The 18787-nt window shown below is 35.0% G+C and overlaps 1 protein-coding gene across 5 annotated transcripts in view; it reads left to right on the forward strand.

Annotated features, from left to right (window-relative positions):
- ENTREP2 (endosomal transmembrane epsin interactor 2) overlaps nucleotides 1-18787 on the forward strand; it is a 93867-nt gene that overhangs the window by 63129 nt on the left and 11951 nt on the right. For 3 of the 5 annotated variants that reach the window (XM_085515713.1, XM_015872520.3, XM_085515714.1), the window contains exons 5-7: nucleotides 6767-6874; nucleotides 17085-17245; nucleotides 17865-18003. In XM_085515713.1, coding sequence (XP_085371839.1) covers nucleotides 6767-6874; nucleotides 17085-17245; nucleotides 17865-18003 — 408 coding nt within the window. The remainder of the gene's footprint in view (nucleotides 1-6766; nucleotides 6875-17084; nucleotides 17246-17864; nucleotides 18004-18787) is intronic. The other 2 variants (XM_085515715.1, XM_085515712.1) reach the window with 1 other exon arrangement.

Raw genomic sequence — 18787 nt, forward strand, 5'->3', positions numbered from 1 at the left:
TGTTGAATTAAGTGTGTATTGTTAAGGTAGAACACTACCCAAAAAGTTAACTCTTCTTACTGGTTTTGGCTATTGAGTTTACTCTTGCTGTTGTGTTTGGAGTTATTTTATATATGGTAGCAAAGTTGTTTGGGCATTTACCTTACTGACCAATTTGGTATTCGGATTGCTGTCTGTCATGTGGTATTTCCCTTCCAGGCCTAAAATTACCTTGACATTTTGCTCTAAGTGCTGAATACATGTATTATTACATGCACTGCAGCCTGTTTGCAGCTATGATTGATTAATATGTCTTCTGGAAGTCATCCAGAAGTTATTAGAGAGAAATTCAGTTATAACTTCGTTTTCTAAGATGTGAAAATACTTATTCATTGCAGCACATTGGTAGCATTCAAGTTTTACTTTGTGTTAACTGTGATAGGATGGACAAATTACATTATAAAGGAGAAAAAATCAGAAAGGGGAATACACTTTCCATGAGTGTTCTTTGATGATAAAGGACTCCATTCCTCCACTTTTCCCATTATTAATGTGGAGTTCATTTCATTATTGTATTTTTTCATTTTGAATTGTATCTTACGCAAGAGATTTTCTTTGCTTCTATCAGGCAATTGTGTGTTAGCATCTGTTCTGGATTGCTCTTTTAAATAATCATTTCTACAGTTTAATTATCAAAGTGATAAATCAATCACCAGTTTTTTCCCAGTTCCAGTTTAATACTACATGACCACACTCTCATCCAGCACTTAGATGGAAAACAAAGAAAATGAGTTGTCAAAGCAAATTGTTTTTTCAGTATTTTACTGTGCATTCTTTTTCTTACGATATTCATACTAAAGTATAATGTAAAATAATATTTTTGGACTACCATATATTCATAAGTATTCTTATATAAAGTTCAGTTTTTAAAACATACTCAGATGTTGTAATGAAACTCCATAGGCCTTACACAGTCTCAGATTTAGAGAAGTGTTTCTGTGTAGTCGTTTACCTGAAAGACAGTGTACTTGAAAATATAGGCCATATCTTCCTTAGACTGCAGCAAGAAGTAGTCAACTTGTAGCACTGCTGTCTGCAACTTGTTTTTGTATTGTATTTTTGCATTTTACTCTAATTATTACCTAATGGTAATCTTCCTCTTGATAATATTTTGAGAGGCAATCTCTTCTGCCAGTTTATCTTCCCTTGCCTTCAGTCACTTGCTAATCACAAAAAATCCATGCACTTTTCTCAGTAGTCACTTGTAAATTGGTGATGGAAAATGATATGAGGAGGAGGGTGGAGATATAGTAACGGAGTCTCAAGGTTTAATGTGCCTTAACATGGTTAAAGTGAAGGGGGAAAGGGTCATCAGCCTCTGAGGCATTGAAGTTCCTTAGCTGTTTTTTGTGTGTTATGAGCTCACTGCCATGAAGTGGTTAAGATCCCTCGGATATTTGAGCATACAACTGGGGGTATCCAGAGGCCTATGAAAGATGTAAGATATCTGATTCTTATTGCTGTGAGTACCTTTCTTAAAAGCGCCTATTAAACAGGCATATAATATCTAACAAATCATTTGCTGTGAGTCACTGCTGATTCAATTTTTCGATTAGACCTGGACAGCTTCAATGTGAAAACAGTTTGTTCCATGCCCTTCCAGTAGTGAATGTGAGATAACTTGATTCACATGTTGCACTGAGGTAACAGAAAACTCTCCTGCTCCGCTGGTACTAAATGAAACAAAGAAGGCCTTGACACAAGATTCCAATGAATTATGTTTGTTTTCAGTGTGAAAACATCTAAAAATAATAACAATCGTATTGTTATTATAACAAAATATAATGTCAGGACTTGTGCAGCCTTTTGTGGAAATACGATGGGTACCTGTTTATGGATGTCTCACAGTTCATTAGCTCTCTTTTCAACAGATAGGATTAAATTTACTAGAGATTATCATGTAGAGCATAAAAGAAAATAGATTTTTTTTGTTAACTCCTGGTGTATTTGCTGTAAATTTAAGAGTTTCTGGAGGTTTATGAGATAGCAACATAGTTATTTTCTTCTTTTAATGTGTGGAAATGTAGTCAGCAAGGCAGTCTGTAAATCATACTTGCAGAGATCATAACTGAGGCAGATTGCATTCATCAGCGAAGGTGTACAAGCAGTTGCATTACAGAAAAGTAAACATGTTTTGAATGTTGAAAGAGAAAGTAAAATTTTCAAAAAAAGGCATCAGCGATCTTTTTACAGAGTCATGGTTAAGGATGTTAAAAGAATGATGCTGCAAAATATTAAGCTGTCAGTTTGCTGGAGAGTTCTGCTCATAGTGTGAGTGGGGTCTATATAATAGACCTTTCAATTTGTGTAGCCAGCAATGCCTGCTTGTGTACCTGAGAGCACCAGAAAAATTAACCTGTGATTGATTCTGATGCATGTAAGCTTTTCCTGTAGCTATGCTGCATAGAAACACATGAAGATGTTGTAGTGATGGCATTAGTAAAACAATTCTGATAATGATTAAATTTTGGAGCAGAGTAAATCCTTTATTACAAGCAGCTTGGAAAAATCAAATTTTCTACAAACCACCAACACGTTCCGTAACACATTCCAGTCTAGCAAGTAGACATAAACCCAAAGGGGGAAATATTTCAGCATAAGCAGTACTAATGCATGAAAACAAGAGCAAGGGTATGAGGAATCTCCGTTCTGTTTCCATTCAGTCTTCCCAAACATAAACAGTTCTGTGATATATTGCTACATAATAGATCTGACGGAGCTCCAACTCTGTTCATGCCAAAATTCTAAATGAAGTTAAATAAATGTGCAGTGTCCAAATGGCATTTTTGGCTGAAATACTTCTACTAGCTTTATTAATAGACTTGACTACTTTCAGATTGGAGGAACAGTCAAGTTTATCTAAAGCTAATGTTTGAAAGATTTGTTTCTTTTGGGGATGTAGGATGGAACTAAAATGATCTGTTTTACTATGACATTTTTAATTTACATCTGGTTCTAATCAGGTAGTTTTTAGATATTTTGTAGAAGAAAATGCAACAAAGGAAGAGAATGCAAACACAAATTTAGCTTGTGAAAGATAATTGATAAATATTTAAGAACATCTACCAGATTAGTTCAGTGCGTTAGTAGGTGATAAATAGGCTGAGTCTCTTTAAGTTATAGTGCTCCTAAAGTGGATTTTACTTTAGTTGATGTCCTGAGTTCTGTCACTGGCAGAATGAAATTCTGAATGTAATCCACATTTAGTCTCTGAGGTAGAACTTTGATCTAATGTGTAAAAAAATATCTGTTAACTTCTTGTTTCTTTCATTTTTGTCATTCACTTTCCTAAATATCTCAGTGATTCCTCTGCAATTCAAAGGTTTAGCCTGTTCTCTTCATTAATATGTTTCATAAAATCCTATCAATAGAAGATAAAAAGACAGTCAGACACATACAGCTGTTTGACCTGAATGACATCCCACCTTTTCTTAGGCAGACTCTGCTTCACAATTGGTTGATATATGTGAGAATACTGTACCCAATGCCACATAAAATCTTGGCTTGACAGATAGTTTGATAAAGTTCTATTCTTGAATTTGGCAGTTACTCAAGTTTGCTGCCATTTTGAAGTCTAAAAACAACGTTGTTTGTAATGTTACCTGTTGGAGAAATGCTGACATGGGATGTCTTTTGCAAGCAGCTAATCCCATTGTCTTCATCTTCTGTTCCACATACAACCACGGTTTGGTCTGACTCACCTCGTACAGCCCTGGACTTTTTGGTGGAGTAAGACTTTGATTAGTCCAGGGTCTTTGTATAGCTGGAAAATTACATTATACTCTGCTTTGACTCTGAAAATCTTCAGCTGAGATGTTGTACAAGACCATAAACTTGTGCAAAAAACATAGTTTCCTTCTGAGTCAGTTTTGAACTCTCAGAAGTGTAAAATTACGTTTATTTCAAGATTTGGAGGGTTGTAACTGTTTTTAAGAGGGAAAATTTAGATGAGATGTTAGGAGAAAATTATTTATTCAGAAGGTGGGGAGGCATGGGAACAGACTGCATGGAGAAGCTGTGGATGCTCCATTCATGGATACATTTAAGGCCAGGTTGGTTGGGATCCTGGACAGCCTGATCTAATAAGTAGCAACCAGCCCATGTCGGGGGGGGTTGGAACTGGGTGAATTTGAAGGTCTCTTCCAAACCAGTCTTATGATATATGTGGCTTTGACTGTCATGTAAGAAAAGTGTAGCAACTGTGCGATTATTATTATGATAAGGAAATCCCAATAGAAAATAAGATAAACTCCAAGTAGAAATGAATGAAGAGTTTTTAGTATACGTTTTACTTTCTGACTGCTTGCTTTGGAAAAGGTATAATTTAAAATGTTTTACTGGGAAGTATTTCAATTGCACAGGCAAGCATAGAACTGCATTAGCATAGGAACAGTATTAAAACAGTAAAACTAACAAAAGCTCAGTTTTTTTCCTTAAAACATATGGATGATAGTGTGAAAATGATTTGAAACTGCACAAATATCCTTTGAAGAACTACAGTGTGAGTAGAAAGTGTTTGTTAAGAGAGAAGGAAAATGCCATGAACAGATACTTAGTTAATGGAACAATTCTTTTGGTAATTATTAAGGTGTTCTAAATACAGAGCAGTGCAGCTTTTTTTGGAAATCAGTATTAAATTCAGCTTCTGAGATTTACATGGGGACCTAGTCGAGAAAAACAGCTGGCCATAAAGAGCTCACAGTGCCATTCAGCTCCTGTGGGTATTAATCTGAACTGATCCAGGTCTGCTTCCAGGCAATTCTGACAGCTGCGTCTATTGTTAAAGGGAAATGTGTCTTTACTAGAGAGTTAAGGCGTGGCAAGGAAATCATATACATAATCTGCAACAGAATAATTTCATGTTTTACATTATAACTATCAGAGCATTAATTATTACATGAACATGTGGAAGAATCAGATTATGCCTTTAGAAAGGAGCAAAAATACCTAGAAAAACTCTGGGTGACAATCAAATTGGTTTAACTGCTGTAAAACTGAAGAGCAAAGAATCATATTTCACACCATACACATTCATGCTTTGTATTCTCTGATCAGTGTAGATACTGCAGAAGTCAATAAAAATCCCATTGCTAATAGACACAGGTTTCCTACTCCCGTAACTGTCTGTGGGCAGGTGCTGCAGAGAATTAGTCTGGTCTCTGTTGTGGTTACTGCCTTTCTAGAGACATTTCCTGAAGGAAATCTTAACTGTCATTGTGTTACAGCTTGGATCTGCCTGAGCATAAACATTATCTTTCTGGGTAGTATGTTTGGCCACAGAGAGTTATGGATTTTGAAAGCTTGTTACTTTCCCACTCGCTATTACTGTCGAATAAATGAGTGTCTTATGAATGACCTCATTATCTGTTCCATAGGAAATTTCCTGAAAATGCTAAACTGTCAAAAAACTAAATAACCCAACCCAACCCCCAAACAAACATTAGAGAGGTGAATGTTACTGGAAGGTTTGTGGTTTGATTCCTGTTTGAATTGAAACAGATTTTAGAATTGTTTTTTAAATTAATTACTTGTCTTTAGATTGTGAAATTCTCTAGTGCTTGTCTTTTGTTACAGGAACAGAGCAGTAGTAGTATGTGAAACAATGCCACTTTGAGGCCGGCCAATTAATTGTTTTCCACAAACTATTTTCAGATTTGCTAGTCTAATATCTAATATCAGCATTTTGTATATAATACCTTAAGTTACAAATGTGTGGTCTGATATCTCATATTTAATAGCAATAATAGCCAAATGGATGTAAAATTAAATACCAAAATATTTGCTTTTTTATAGTTTCACTCCCATGTTTTTCTGAAGTTGCAGGCACTTAATATCAAGTTCATCTAGTGAATTTCAGTTTAGCTTACAGTCTGTGTTATTTTTTTATTTAAGGGGTAATTATACGGATTCGCTTTTGTTTTCTGTGTTTCACTCATTTTCATGTTTCTGATGAACTTTACTACTGGACTTACATGGGCTTTACATGGATTTACATTAGCATGCCCTCTTTCAAAAATCTTAAATAGTGGTATGTCAGAGTGAGGTTTTCATTGTGGCATTTCTCCAATTTAAATACATATATGTCTATATATATGTGGTTTTTCTTCTGCCCTTATCTAGTAGCAGGAAGAGGAGCAAAGTAGTTCATCAGGAAGGGATCTGGGATTATATGCATAAAGGATAAATCAACAAATACAGTTGCAAAAGTCCTTAGTCATCACTGTACTGTTTAGTATTCTGCTTTTGAGGAGAAATGTGGGCCAGCTTGAAGGTGAACCAAATGAAAGTGATCAAAGGCCTAGGAAATTGATCTGTGTAGGATTTCAAGAAATGGGGTTAATGTCTGAAAATAAAGGATGTAAGACTTTAAGCATGATGATGGAGTTTAAGTATGTAATGGTCTGTTCTTAATAGCTATGGAAGAAGAAGAGAAATGATTGTAAGCAATTGGATTGAGAATATTCCGATGGGAAAGATGGTATCCAGCTATCACATAACACTAGCAAGTCCACCACTAAACTGTGTCCCTAAAGATGTTTCTGTGAGGGTTTCCTTTGGTGACTGATTTGAAGCAAGTATTCCATATTAATAGAATTCTACACAGATAATTGAGACCATATGAATTTGCTTGCAACTGGCAGTGTTTATTATCAAATTACTAAAAATGTTTCCTGTCCTTTGCATCCCTGAGATAAGAGATGATATTCTGATGCATGTCTTTTCACAGGACCTGTTGTTCAGCGTGTGTGCTCTCAATGTCATCTCCACCATTGTCTGTGCTTTGGCAACAGCGATGTGTTGCATGCAGATGGTTTCTTCTGATCTTCTGCAAATGGTGAGTGCACTTCAGTGACAGCACAGGATGTTGTCCAACATAACCTATTTTCCTATTCTGTATTTACTCATTTGTACCTACTCCTTGCTTGTAAACTTAGGCCTACTTGTCTATCTTTGCACAGTGTTAGAATGCGTATACGTAGGTGTGTATTTTAACTGTGTACATCTCTATAAATACAGCGTATAGATGTATGTAATATGAATAGCTGCTGCATTAAATGTGTGTTATATATTACATGAGAGAGCTAAATTCAGGATTTTGACATTGGGAATAAAAAATTTTGGTTACTGGGGTTAGTAACAAGGTTGGGTTTATATATGCACATTACATTTTCTGTTGCTGCATGTTCATTGTGTAAATTTTTTACACTACCCAGAGCAATTACTTAGCTTTGAGATAATGTTTTTCAAGTATGAGAACTATGTAGTGTGAGAACTGTAAGTTCAAAACTAGAACTTTTCATGGCACTGTGCCAATAACAGTGTTTTCAGAAGGAAAACATGTTCAGCTCCAGAGTAGTACTTGTGTTTAAAACAAGAGGGGAAATGATCATTAGACTTCTGCACAGTCAGCTTCATTACAGGATGCTGTCTTGTTTTGGTTGGAAGAAGAGAGCTCTCTATCCCGTGTAAGTGCTCTTCTTCTCAAGGTTTCAATTTAATGTTGAAACATAAACAGTACTAACTTTAAATTAGTGTTTGGCAGGCCATATAAACTATTTAACCTACCTCTACCACAGCTGATCTATGAAATAGTCCTGTGTGTAGTAATGAGACAGCAGACATGCAGACTAATGCTAGCCATTTGTAAGTCATATTTTAAAAGTCTGTGTGGCAAAAATACTGTCCCAATGAGATAGTTGTAAACACTCTGTGCAGCAGTGAGAAATTCTATAACCTGTCCCAAGTGGTTAAATGAATAAATATATTCAAATACCATGGGTTTTACTTGAGTTCTAAGTATGTGAGTTTGAGATGTGGATGTCCTTGCTAGAGAAGCATTCATGGTCACTGGGTTACAAACTTAGTTAAAAGGCATTCTTAATTGTGAGCTGGGGATTACTTTGTGTTAGTGGGAGTAACAAAGGGCAGGCAAAATCTGATGTTCTATAAAAGCATATTTTCATTTAGTGCCCTGTATTCATAGTCAGTGTGCTTGCAGCAGCTTATAAACAGTGGGAATTGGATATAGTGATCTTTTAGTAAAAATGCCCTGAAAACTACAACACAAACTGTCTAGTAGTGCACACAGGTGAAATTTTTCATTACATTTGAAGGTTTTTGTTTAAAAATAACGTCACTGGACAAATATTGGCTTTCAAGTATTAAGGAAAAAAAATAGTTCTTGTGGTATCCAAGCAGGTCCCTTCTTGGGCTGAGGTTTGAAACACACTGGTTTCTAATTCTTCAGTCCTAGAGGCTGTACCTACAGGTGTTAGGCTCCATAGGAATTAAGATACATGAACAGAAATAATTGTGTTTCCAATTCCAGTCTTTAAAGAAATGACTTCATTTGATCTGTTTTTTTCCTGCACTTTTTAAATGAAATGACCTGTCACACATATCCTTACTCTCTAGTTACTTTGAAGATAAAGTTCAAGGTGTAAGTGAAGGAACAAAGAAATAGAGAGAATGAATATAGGAAGTCAGGTGCCTTGGAAACATGTTTATTATATCCTACGATACATTATATCAATGTTATTGATTTTACGTAAGCTGTCAGTAACATCCATGTTTTCATTTGTATTTGTTACAGTAGAAACTTAAAAGATATCTGGCATTTTTAGAGGATGCTTTTATAAATGTTATTAAACTCATTTTTATACTGATTTAATAAATACAGTAATTCGTTAATTTATGCCAACCTTACTCTTCTGTTAGTGATAGCTTCCTCATAAGAAAAGTGCTTCAGCATGTGACTATTCTCTGAAAGCTATCCTGAGAACCTAGTCCAAGAAGCAAATAAGAATAAGATTTGCAGTCATGTATAGGATTAGTTGTCCTTAATAACAGCTTAATCTTTGATGCAGCTATCTGGAGACAGACAGCTAAAAATATGCTTTTCTGCTCTTTTCTGTTTGCTTGTGTTTGTCTCCTCTATTCCTATTATATAAAAGTTTTGTAGCTATGCCAAAATTTAGGAAAAAAAATCTCTTTAATCTTCATTGGCATGTGTTTTTAATTGTCACCATAGTAAATGATGAAGCATTCTTTCTGGTAGTCCTCTAATCTGAACTATGGTGTTCCAGCAGCTCAAAAGCACATCCTGGAAGGGGCAAACTGCTGTTAAAGTATATGAGCTCATTTGGGAGGACAGTGTAGGAGTCCTGGCAAACATAATGTCAGCGGAAGAGTACCAAAGTCCCGACATGGTTTAACTGTCAGAAATTCACCTGCTACACAGAGACTTCAAAAACGTCCCTAGAACGTCCACTACTAACTATTGAAGTGTCTCTGAGAGAAACTGAGCAGACTAGGGAACCTTCCGTGTAATTAGAAGACTTGAGAAGACATAACAGTTTTGGATATCAGAGATGTAATACCGGTATATGGAAGACTCTTGTTCAGGTCTTGAATTTCTTCATCATCTTCTGATTCTGTTAGTGCACTGGGGGTGTTGGAAGTTTCTCTTCAGGCTCTTCATGCCATTATAGCTTGGCAGGTGTTCTGTGCTCAGAACTGCTGGTCTCCTATCAGTTCATAATATACCAATTACAATCTCTTAAAAACAATTTAAATTGCACAACTAATAAGGGAATGTTGATACTGCTAAGAGGACATAACTGCAGGCAGCTTTGGTGGGAGTCCTTTTTTAAGGTCTGGTAATAATATGCTTTTCTCAATCACATCTCTCTTGGTAATATTGCAGACTGTTTTTCTTGCATTACATTTTAGTTTCCTCTTGTTCTTACTTTTGTACTTGCAGAAGTAGAAATCTTGAGATTGTTGTCAAAAACCGTGCTGAAATTTGCAGAATGCCTGAAACTAAAATAAATCTTAAGTACTCACCAATCACCAATAATAAAAGGACAAATAACTCTTTGAGCACCTGCTCCCCTTTGTTAGTGTCTTTCATAGCATTTGTTGGCAAGAGTACAATGTAACTCAATTTTCTCAAGTATTATTACATGCAAATTTGAAGAAGGTAATGGCGTAAGGTGTAGCCATTGATTTGAACTGCTGAAATCTAAGTTTTGCCAATGAGATCTTATCCTGAAAGAAAAAAAAAAAAAAAAGAAAAAAGCTGAAAACAGGAAAGGTTAAAAACGAAAATATTTTCTTGTTGTTGTTATTTTGGTGGGGTTTTTTTTGCTTTTAATACATGCTGTTCTGTTCTGTCAGATGAAGCATACAAGACTCAGTGAACTGTTGTGGGGTTTGAGCTTTTGTTACAGGACACACACAAAAATTCTCCTAGATTGTTTCTTATTTGAATTGAACCATTCAGGGAGTATCCCAAATCTTTCACCCCACTTTATCCTTTCTCAGCCCTTAAGCATACGCAGCTTTGCAGGGAAGCAGCCTACTGTGGGTATACTACAGGTGCAAATGGCACTTGTTACATATTTTGCTAGTTTGGACAGTTTAAGACTGCACTCCTTTTCAGGGCTTCCTAGAATTGTTCTTTCTGTTTATACACTCCTCCGGAAGATAAGTGTGAATCATATCAGATTATATCAGTGTTATGAAATGTGAGGAAACATTCCTTAATAACCGAGCTGTCACTTCTAGGATGTTTTATTTGTTGCTTGAAGGCAGTTTCAGTTTCCATGTTGTCAGATGAATGGCACCTGCAAAAATTCACATTATTTTCTTCGGAGGGTAGCTGCCACAGCTAGACAAAGCAATGCACAAGAAGTTGTGCCCATTGTGGTCAGATTAAAGCATGAAGTATACCTGTACCCTTCTTCAGATATGTTTATACCATGGTTATCCTAGAAGTACTGGCACTGATATTACTCAGTGTGTTCTGATGTTATCACCATCACTGTTTTTTAACCACTCATCATGCTATGTGATATCTAAAACAATCTGTTATTTTGTAAAGGAAATAAGGTAATGATGACACATGCAAACTGTAACATTTAATTACTGTTTTCATCAGCTGTAATGATAATGGAGTGTATCATTACTGAAATTAACATAGAAAAATTATTAATAAATCCTATCTGTTCTGTGGAATGTAAATTATACAGTGTAGCCACACTATCTGGGCTATCAAGTTGTATTGACTTCTTGGTCAGAGGAAAAGTTCCCACTAATATGGGAGTAAGACTTAGCTTTTTTTAAAGAGATCTATACATCTCTGTGTATATATCTGCTTTATTTCAGTATGTGCTGCAGGAATGCAGCAACTCTGGATGACGAAAAATGTTTTTTTAGAAGGACTTCTACTTTTTAACAAAATTTTCAGATAATTTCAGATTAAGGATAAGAGCATTTGGCAATTCCAGCAATAAATATTCTGATGGAAGATAAAGTAGCAGTAGTGCTGATGTCGGATGTTTCTTTAATATTTTTACATCTTTATTTATTCTCATTCTGCAGATACGTATAACATTAGTTACTTTTTTTTTTTTTTTTTTTTTTTTTTTCCTTTTTAAAATTATTTGTGTCAATATGTAGTAACAAAACACTGAGCTCTTACATTGCTGCCGGGGCCTTTTCATTCCCTTTAAAGGATGCTTGAAGTTTTTTCCCTTCTAAACAATAACTAATTAATAGGATTTGTTAAAATGTGCACTCTTTTGTAACACCTTGCCGTATAAAACCTTCTTAGGCAACAGTAGGCAGTTGTTTCCATTCATATTGTTAAGATTGTAAATGTATTGGGTATCAATTTAATTTGTTTCTGAAGTAAAACACTGAGTTTTCTTGGCAGAATTTTTGAATGACACAACAACAGAAAGGATGATCAGATACGTTATTAATCTCAGTAAATGTTCATTCTCTGTTTGTAATTTAAATAATCTTTTCCAGTTTAATGTGAGAGTTACAACCATGTGTTGGTCAGCTTTAATTTTCATTTAAGGCTTTTTTGGTAGAGGAATATATTACTAACCTCTGTGCTACTGTTTCTTAAATGTCTTATTCCTCCATTATTTTGTTTCAGTTATTTGTGCCTCATCTAGTGATAACAGTTTTTCACTTAGAAAAAAAGTTAGATGCTAAACTATAATAAGAACTGAATATACAAAGCAATCTGATGAAACTGCTTATTTTCAAGCCACATGTGCAATGTGTTTGTATTGCTGTTCTTAACTTGTTTAACAAGTGAACTTTTTGCTGGCCTAAAATTTTATAGAAGCATACAAAATTCAGTGTATGAAATTTATTCAATGTATATAGATTACACAACATGTAGAGACAGGCTTTCTTGGTTGGCCCTGCATATAAACAGCCCTTGATGTGAAGCTCAATGCTTTCTGATACGTATCATCTGAAAGTAACTAATCAATTTGATTTTTTTATAATTGTGCTTTTTGTCTGTGCTTTGACAGCTGAAAGTGAGACAAGCTCTGGCTGTTCTGAAATACTTTTGTTCTAAAGCGTAAGAGAGACCATCTAGAATCCAGATTCATTGGTAGCTACTGCGTTCTCAGTATCAGATTGTTGCTGTTTATGGTGCACTTGTCCTGCTGATTATTTGAAAGCGTGCAGTGCTTTTGGCATATCTGATGTTGAACTAACACATGTTCTTTTCTAAGTGAGCTTTTTTAAATAAGTCTTTCTTCACTTCTGTCACACAGGCTGTTTTATCACTAAGCTGTTTACTCTGAACCTCAATCATAGCTGCTAGGCAGAGTGATTCCTGAAAACATGTATAGCGTGTGCGATAGCTTAGGAGCACCTATTGGGTGTGGTGACTTACTTTGAATATAAATTACTGCCATTTTCTTTAACAACATGTTAAATAAAGTCTCTTTTAAGTAAAGAAAAAAAGAGAAAACATCATAAAGAAGTCTGAACATTTTTCCTTTTCCATATTCCTAAATAATTATTTTTAGAATAATTCAGAATTGTTGAATTTATATTTTGCTAAATTATTTGCTAAATTTCGCTATTACTCTGAAGAATAATTTCCATCGTATTTGTTTCTTTTCTTTTTTTTTTTTGTTTTGTTTCTCAGCATTTCTATCATGTCACTCAGATATGTCAAATAATGTTGGATGACATCTTGCTAGCATTCTTCAATCTATTCTTCTGTTGCATAATGTTGAAATAATAATAATAATTTAAAAAATCTTTTGAGAGGTGCTGCAAATGGAGTGAGAATTGATCTTAAGTGATTAAATACTTACTTAAATTAATGGTAATTTGTTCAGGTTTTGTGGGGATGACCCATACCTGGAAGCACTGATGAAGTTCTTAGTCTTACAGATCTCAGAAGAACTTAGCACATTGTATCACAACAGGTAACTGTTCCATCAGAGAATAATATATACAGTCCTTTGCTGCTGTTTCCTCTGTTCACTAATTGATACTTCACCATCAGTGTTTACTTGAATATACTCAGTATTAGAAATATAAGTAATTAGCCACAATTTTTATGGTCATTTCAGAGGCTAGCCTTTGTGAGAATTTTGAGTGAAGAGATGGAAATTTGATTTGACAAGGAAAGAAAGAGCATGTTTTATAGCCTTATTTCTTACCTATCTAATGGTAAGAACTGGATAGAGTCCTGTTCTTTCCATAAAATATTGCTGCCCTCACAAGGAAATAACAGTACTTGTCTTTGCAGGTTCTAAGCTTGCTGGAAAGGTCACTGGCATTTGGTCTGGTGTCTCTGGCTCTGTGTTTTCCATTGTCTGGTGGATTTCTGAAAGTTCCTAGCATCCAGTGGGACAAGATGGAGTATTTGGGATTTCCAGTTTCAAGGCACATCAATTTATGCCTAGTTGTTATGTTCAAAGTGATTATTGCTAACTATGAAGTCATGCCAAGCTTTTGGAAGTGCTGACAACTTACTGTATTTAGCAGCAGTGCTGTTTACTGTTTGTCCTCATCTGCAGTGATGTATCTGTTGCTTCTGCTGTCATCATCGGTTTAATCCCAAAAGCCTTGGCTGGAAGCATGTTGAAAGGTTTAATAGTCTGAGCTATTGGTTTTGAAATCACGCTAAATGCAGCTTGAAGTTGTGACTATGCAAGCCGTGCCATTTTTTTTTTATTTTTATTTTTTTTGCCATCAAATGTTTTGAGCATGATTATTTAGGAACTATTTTGTAATACAAAACAAACAAACAAACAACAACAAAAAGCCACAAATAATAATAATAAAAAAATTTTAAAAAGTGTATTTCCTTGCAAGTGTTTGTCAGCATTCCTCCACCTAATGCAGCTCTGTCTGCATGTCTGCTGTCAGCGTTTTCTTGCCATGCTTCTTCTGGCTGTCTCCCCTAGACACTGCTTTGTCTTTGAACTCCTGCTAGCCTTCAACATTTGAGACTAACTCTTCAGGATTTTTAAAATACATTTTACTGTAGGCAGAAAAAACTTTTGGAGGCCAACAGAGGATAGGAGATATTGTAGAGTAGAATAACATATGATTAATTCTTGTTTAATAGCTTTTTCACTGTTTTCTCAAGCAGTCTGTTCTTTCTGATATTCCCTTGTATTTGGTGTTGTTTCATTTCCTGCCAGTCTCCCTCTTTCAATTTAATTTCTGTGCCTCCAGCAGGATGATATCACATAGGTAAACTGTCACTTAGAAACTCCCCTCCAAATGTGTGCATCTTTCATATGCATTTTGCCACTCATTTTCTCAGCACTGGTCAAGCAGTTCATTGTTATGATTTATATTCGCAGTAAAGCTTCTTGAAAGTGGTGCAAAAGATTCTGCCGTTAAATTGAACTGCATCTTATGATTAGGTCTTTTCCTTCTTCAATCACAGCCTGTCCAGCACCTTTACCTCTTGTCATTGAAATGCCACAGAATGGATGCTGATACTTCACTCACTGTGGAAGTACTCTGCAGTAATTGCCTTGTTTTGAGAAACATTTAAGTCTGTTGCCTCTTATAGATACCTGAATTAAGTGAGCTCCAGGAAACTTGAGAACTGAAGAGATGGAGCTACCTTTTTCCTAGTGGAAGCCAAATCTTTGCTTTACTGGCAGTGTATGTAAATGGCCTGTGGGTGATTGTAAAAGTTGTAAAAGAAAATTGCTTGTAAAAGACTACCACATCATCAGCTCCTCTAGGAAAATGACTGTAGTCCTGAGTGTGGTGGGATCAAGTAAGGTACAAAATAAGAACCTGAATATATAGAGGTGATAATTTTTTTCTAAGATTTAGGTCATTAAGTAGTTTTTTATTTTCCAGGAAAGACTTTTAAGGTTGTGGTTTTTTATTTTATTTTACTGGCCCTACATCAGTACTTCACGTTTACTTTTATTTGCTTCCTTTTTTTCTACCAAATTCTTCAGTGTTATATGTTTATGTGATAACAAACTGACGATCATATCACATAGGTGTGGTATTTATAAGTTAATGTAATGTTAGTTTGGGAAACAGACATAAAAAGATCAGGTGAATTTAAACTGAATTACCATAAAATGTTTCTTTATTCTGTATGAAAAACCTGTAGAAGTGTCTGGTTATAAGAACAGTATCGCTTGCTTAGGAGCATTAGACATGTTATGTAATGGAGGAGTAAATAGATGTCTCTTATTGCTGTAACATCAGTAGACTATGATGTCCAAAAGTCACTGGTTATTGGACATAATAAAAGTGTTCTGCAGAGGAAGTTGTTTATTTACTAATTGTAAAAATGCCTCTAGATATCCAATTACTAAGCAGCTACTAAGTTCATTTTCCCAAGCAATTGAAATAGGTCCTTTCCAGCCTTCTGTTGTGTTGCATTATTAAAAATTCAGCCTTTGAAGCAACATGCAGAGATCACGTTTGGTGGAAGTAAGCTCAACCTTCTAAATACCAAAGACCAACATGACTTGGACAGTAGTATTAAGTCAGAATAACTGACAATGAGAATTCTTCTGGAAAAGTGAAAATATATATATATATAAAACTGGTATTAAAAATGAAATAAATCACTCTTTACTGGATCTCTGAAGTGTAAGTAGTAATGATGCTATGCAACAATATTTCAGAAATTTCAGTGTTAAAAGTGAAATATGCCTGTAGCCCAATTTCTTACCTCACTGGTTTTAAAAGGCAGGAGTTGAAGACCAGGTTACCTACTGATCCAAATTAGTGGCATGGCAGCGAAAGAAACATTTTGTCTGATGAAGGAAGAATTCTATCATTTTTGATTGTAAATCCCACTTTCTCCATGGCAACCATATAAAGCCAGGCCAAGGCCTCTGGGTTCTGTGTAATCTGCAGAATGGTCTGTATTTGATCTTGAAGCAGTTTAAGACTTTGATATGAGCTTTTATTTTACCTTCCTACTATCAGTCTCAGAAAGGTGTCTTGATATCACTGCCATGCTAGAAGCTGATTAATTTCTTATCACGATCATTAAGACTGCTTCACAGTGTTAGTTTTTTTCCTAGTTTTGAGATTTTGAGGTAGAATAAATGTTTTTCTTTTGTTCTTACTGGTATTTCAAAACTTTATTTAGCGTATGTGTGCTCTGTCTATATCACCAAACTATAAATGTTTATTAAGAATATTTTATGTCTATTAAAGAACAGTTATAACTACTGCTTTTTTAGTGAAAAACATAGTGGCTGTAGTCAAGATCAAATGAATATATAACTGCTAGTTTGTTTTATTTCTAGTTTGGTTTATTTGAAGGTTTGTTTGGTATTGTCTTTAGAACAAAGCTTTCAGTTTAGAAGCAAAACTATGCAAATAGTTATTTTACTAGTTCTATTTATTGTTAATTATTAATATACAGCTGGGTATGTAGTGTTATAATCAGATTGTACTACAAGATAGAATTGGTTCTTGAAATGTTATTTAAATTGAAATACCCATGTTTTCCACTGTAGGAGTAACTGGCTTTGAGGAAGGTATCTCTTTGTCTATGGTAAAACATTGATCTATATTTCAGTAATTTGACTCTCAGTGATGTCGCTCATTGCGCATACTTTTTTGCTTCCAGAAGTATCTGCTATTTCGGTATGGGTATTCATGAAATATGATATTGCTTAGAGTTGCTAAAATTGACCTTTCTTTACAATTCTTAATAATTGGAAATGGTTTTCCTACCATCTGAAGGAACTTTACCTATTCATTTTCAGTTTCTGCCACAGCGGCCACATTCTGCCAATGCAGACTGCATGACTCCACATGGGACTGTTCTGCATCAAACTTTGGACTTCGATGAATTCATCCCACCAATACCACCTCCACCCTACTACCCACCAGAATATACCTGCACACCTGTGGTAGAGGCACAGAGGTGATTCTTCTTACCTGTAGTTAACTGTTCCATAATTCTTAGCTACAGACTATGAAACTCTTTCAAAAAATATGAAGCAAAGTAATGCCTTTTGTTTGCATTTGCTTCTTCTTTTCCTGAGAGATTACGTAAATGTTTTGCAGACTTATTAAAAAACACATGGAAATATTTTTGTTAAAGCACTGTTGTGATAGAGAAGTGATTGAACTTAGCAAAGACGAGGGTAATAATAAACAGACAAGGATAACTTGAAGCACAAATGAGCTTATAGGTAATCCTTTTACAGTTAACACTGTACACTTGAGGTTGAATGTGAGATTTAATTTCCTAAGGAAATTACTTCTCTGTATATGCATTACTGTGTAATAGTGAAAGGCTTTAGTGACAGAAATGGACTGGGACAGATGGCTGGTATCCAAAATGAAACATAGTTTCTAATACTTAGAGATGAATGAAGGTTTTGTTTTGACTGTCTTATAAATTGCTCCAGTTGATTCTTTGTACTATTTTGGTTTTGAATTCAGAGATATCTCTACGTCATTGTGGTACAGATATTAGTATGCCAAATAAATCTGATGTAATTTCCTAATAGTTAAGTTTCCTTGTTTCTGTTTTTAAGCAGAAGTCTCCATTTGGAATTTCCTCATTCCCCATTCAGTGCTTTGTATGAAGTCACCATTAACAGCCCAGGAATGCTATATCCAACTGAGCTGCCACCTCCTTACGAGGCAGTGATTGGAGAAACACCTGCCAGCCAGGTAAGACAAGCTGAAGGAAATCTACTGCATAGTCTCCATATTTTCATGTTGTGAAATATCAGTGAAATAATAAACTCTAGAGTATATTAACAGCTTAATTTGGAACTATGAGAACCCAGTGTATTTCAGACAAATACTTGCATTATTATAGGTTTTGCTTTGTGTTTTACTGAATAGCATCACCTCTAGTGAAACTAGAATTGTAATGTATCTAGGTACAACCAAAGCTAATGTGAGGAAAGTTTTCTTTGAAGAGACTTGTCATAACTGAATAGACTAGAATGGCCTTCTAAAGAACTATATTTGTTTCTATAAACTGTAATTTATGGCAGAATTCACTAAAAACTCAAGGAGTCGAACAATCATGATGTTGCCTATTGCACATTTGTGATATACTGTACTTTGCATTTCCCCAAAATATATATGATTGAAGAAGTTAATTGACAAAGCAGCTTCTAACAACTTCTCCATTTCTTTCATGCTATCCTCCCCTCCACTGTCTGTTAAAATATAAAAGATTACATAAAATGAACCTACATAAACTGCTTGCAAGTTTTTTGCTGAAAGCAAAATCGAAGATTCCAGGGCCAAAATGTTTTATCAATGTACTTTCTTTTTTTTTTTTTTTTTTTTTTTTTGACTTTGCAGTAAGTCAGAGGAACCTGCAAGTCCTGGAGGAGCTGATGTTTTTCAGAAATTAATTTTAAAAATTGGCAGAAATGGTATGAATTACAGATGAAATGAGGGGCCGAGAAGAATCATTTATGTGAAAACAATTTATATG

Source organism: Coturnix japonica, chromosome 14 (assembly GCF_054131305.1).
Source record: "Coturnix japonica strain WE chromosome 14, WE-NBRP24, whole genome shotgun sequence".
NCBI lineage: Eukaryota > Metazoa > Chordata > Aves > Galliformes > Phasianidae > Coturnix > Coturnix japonica.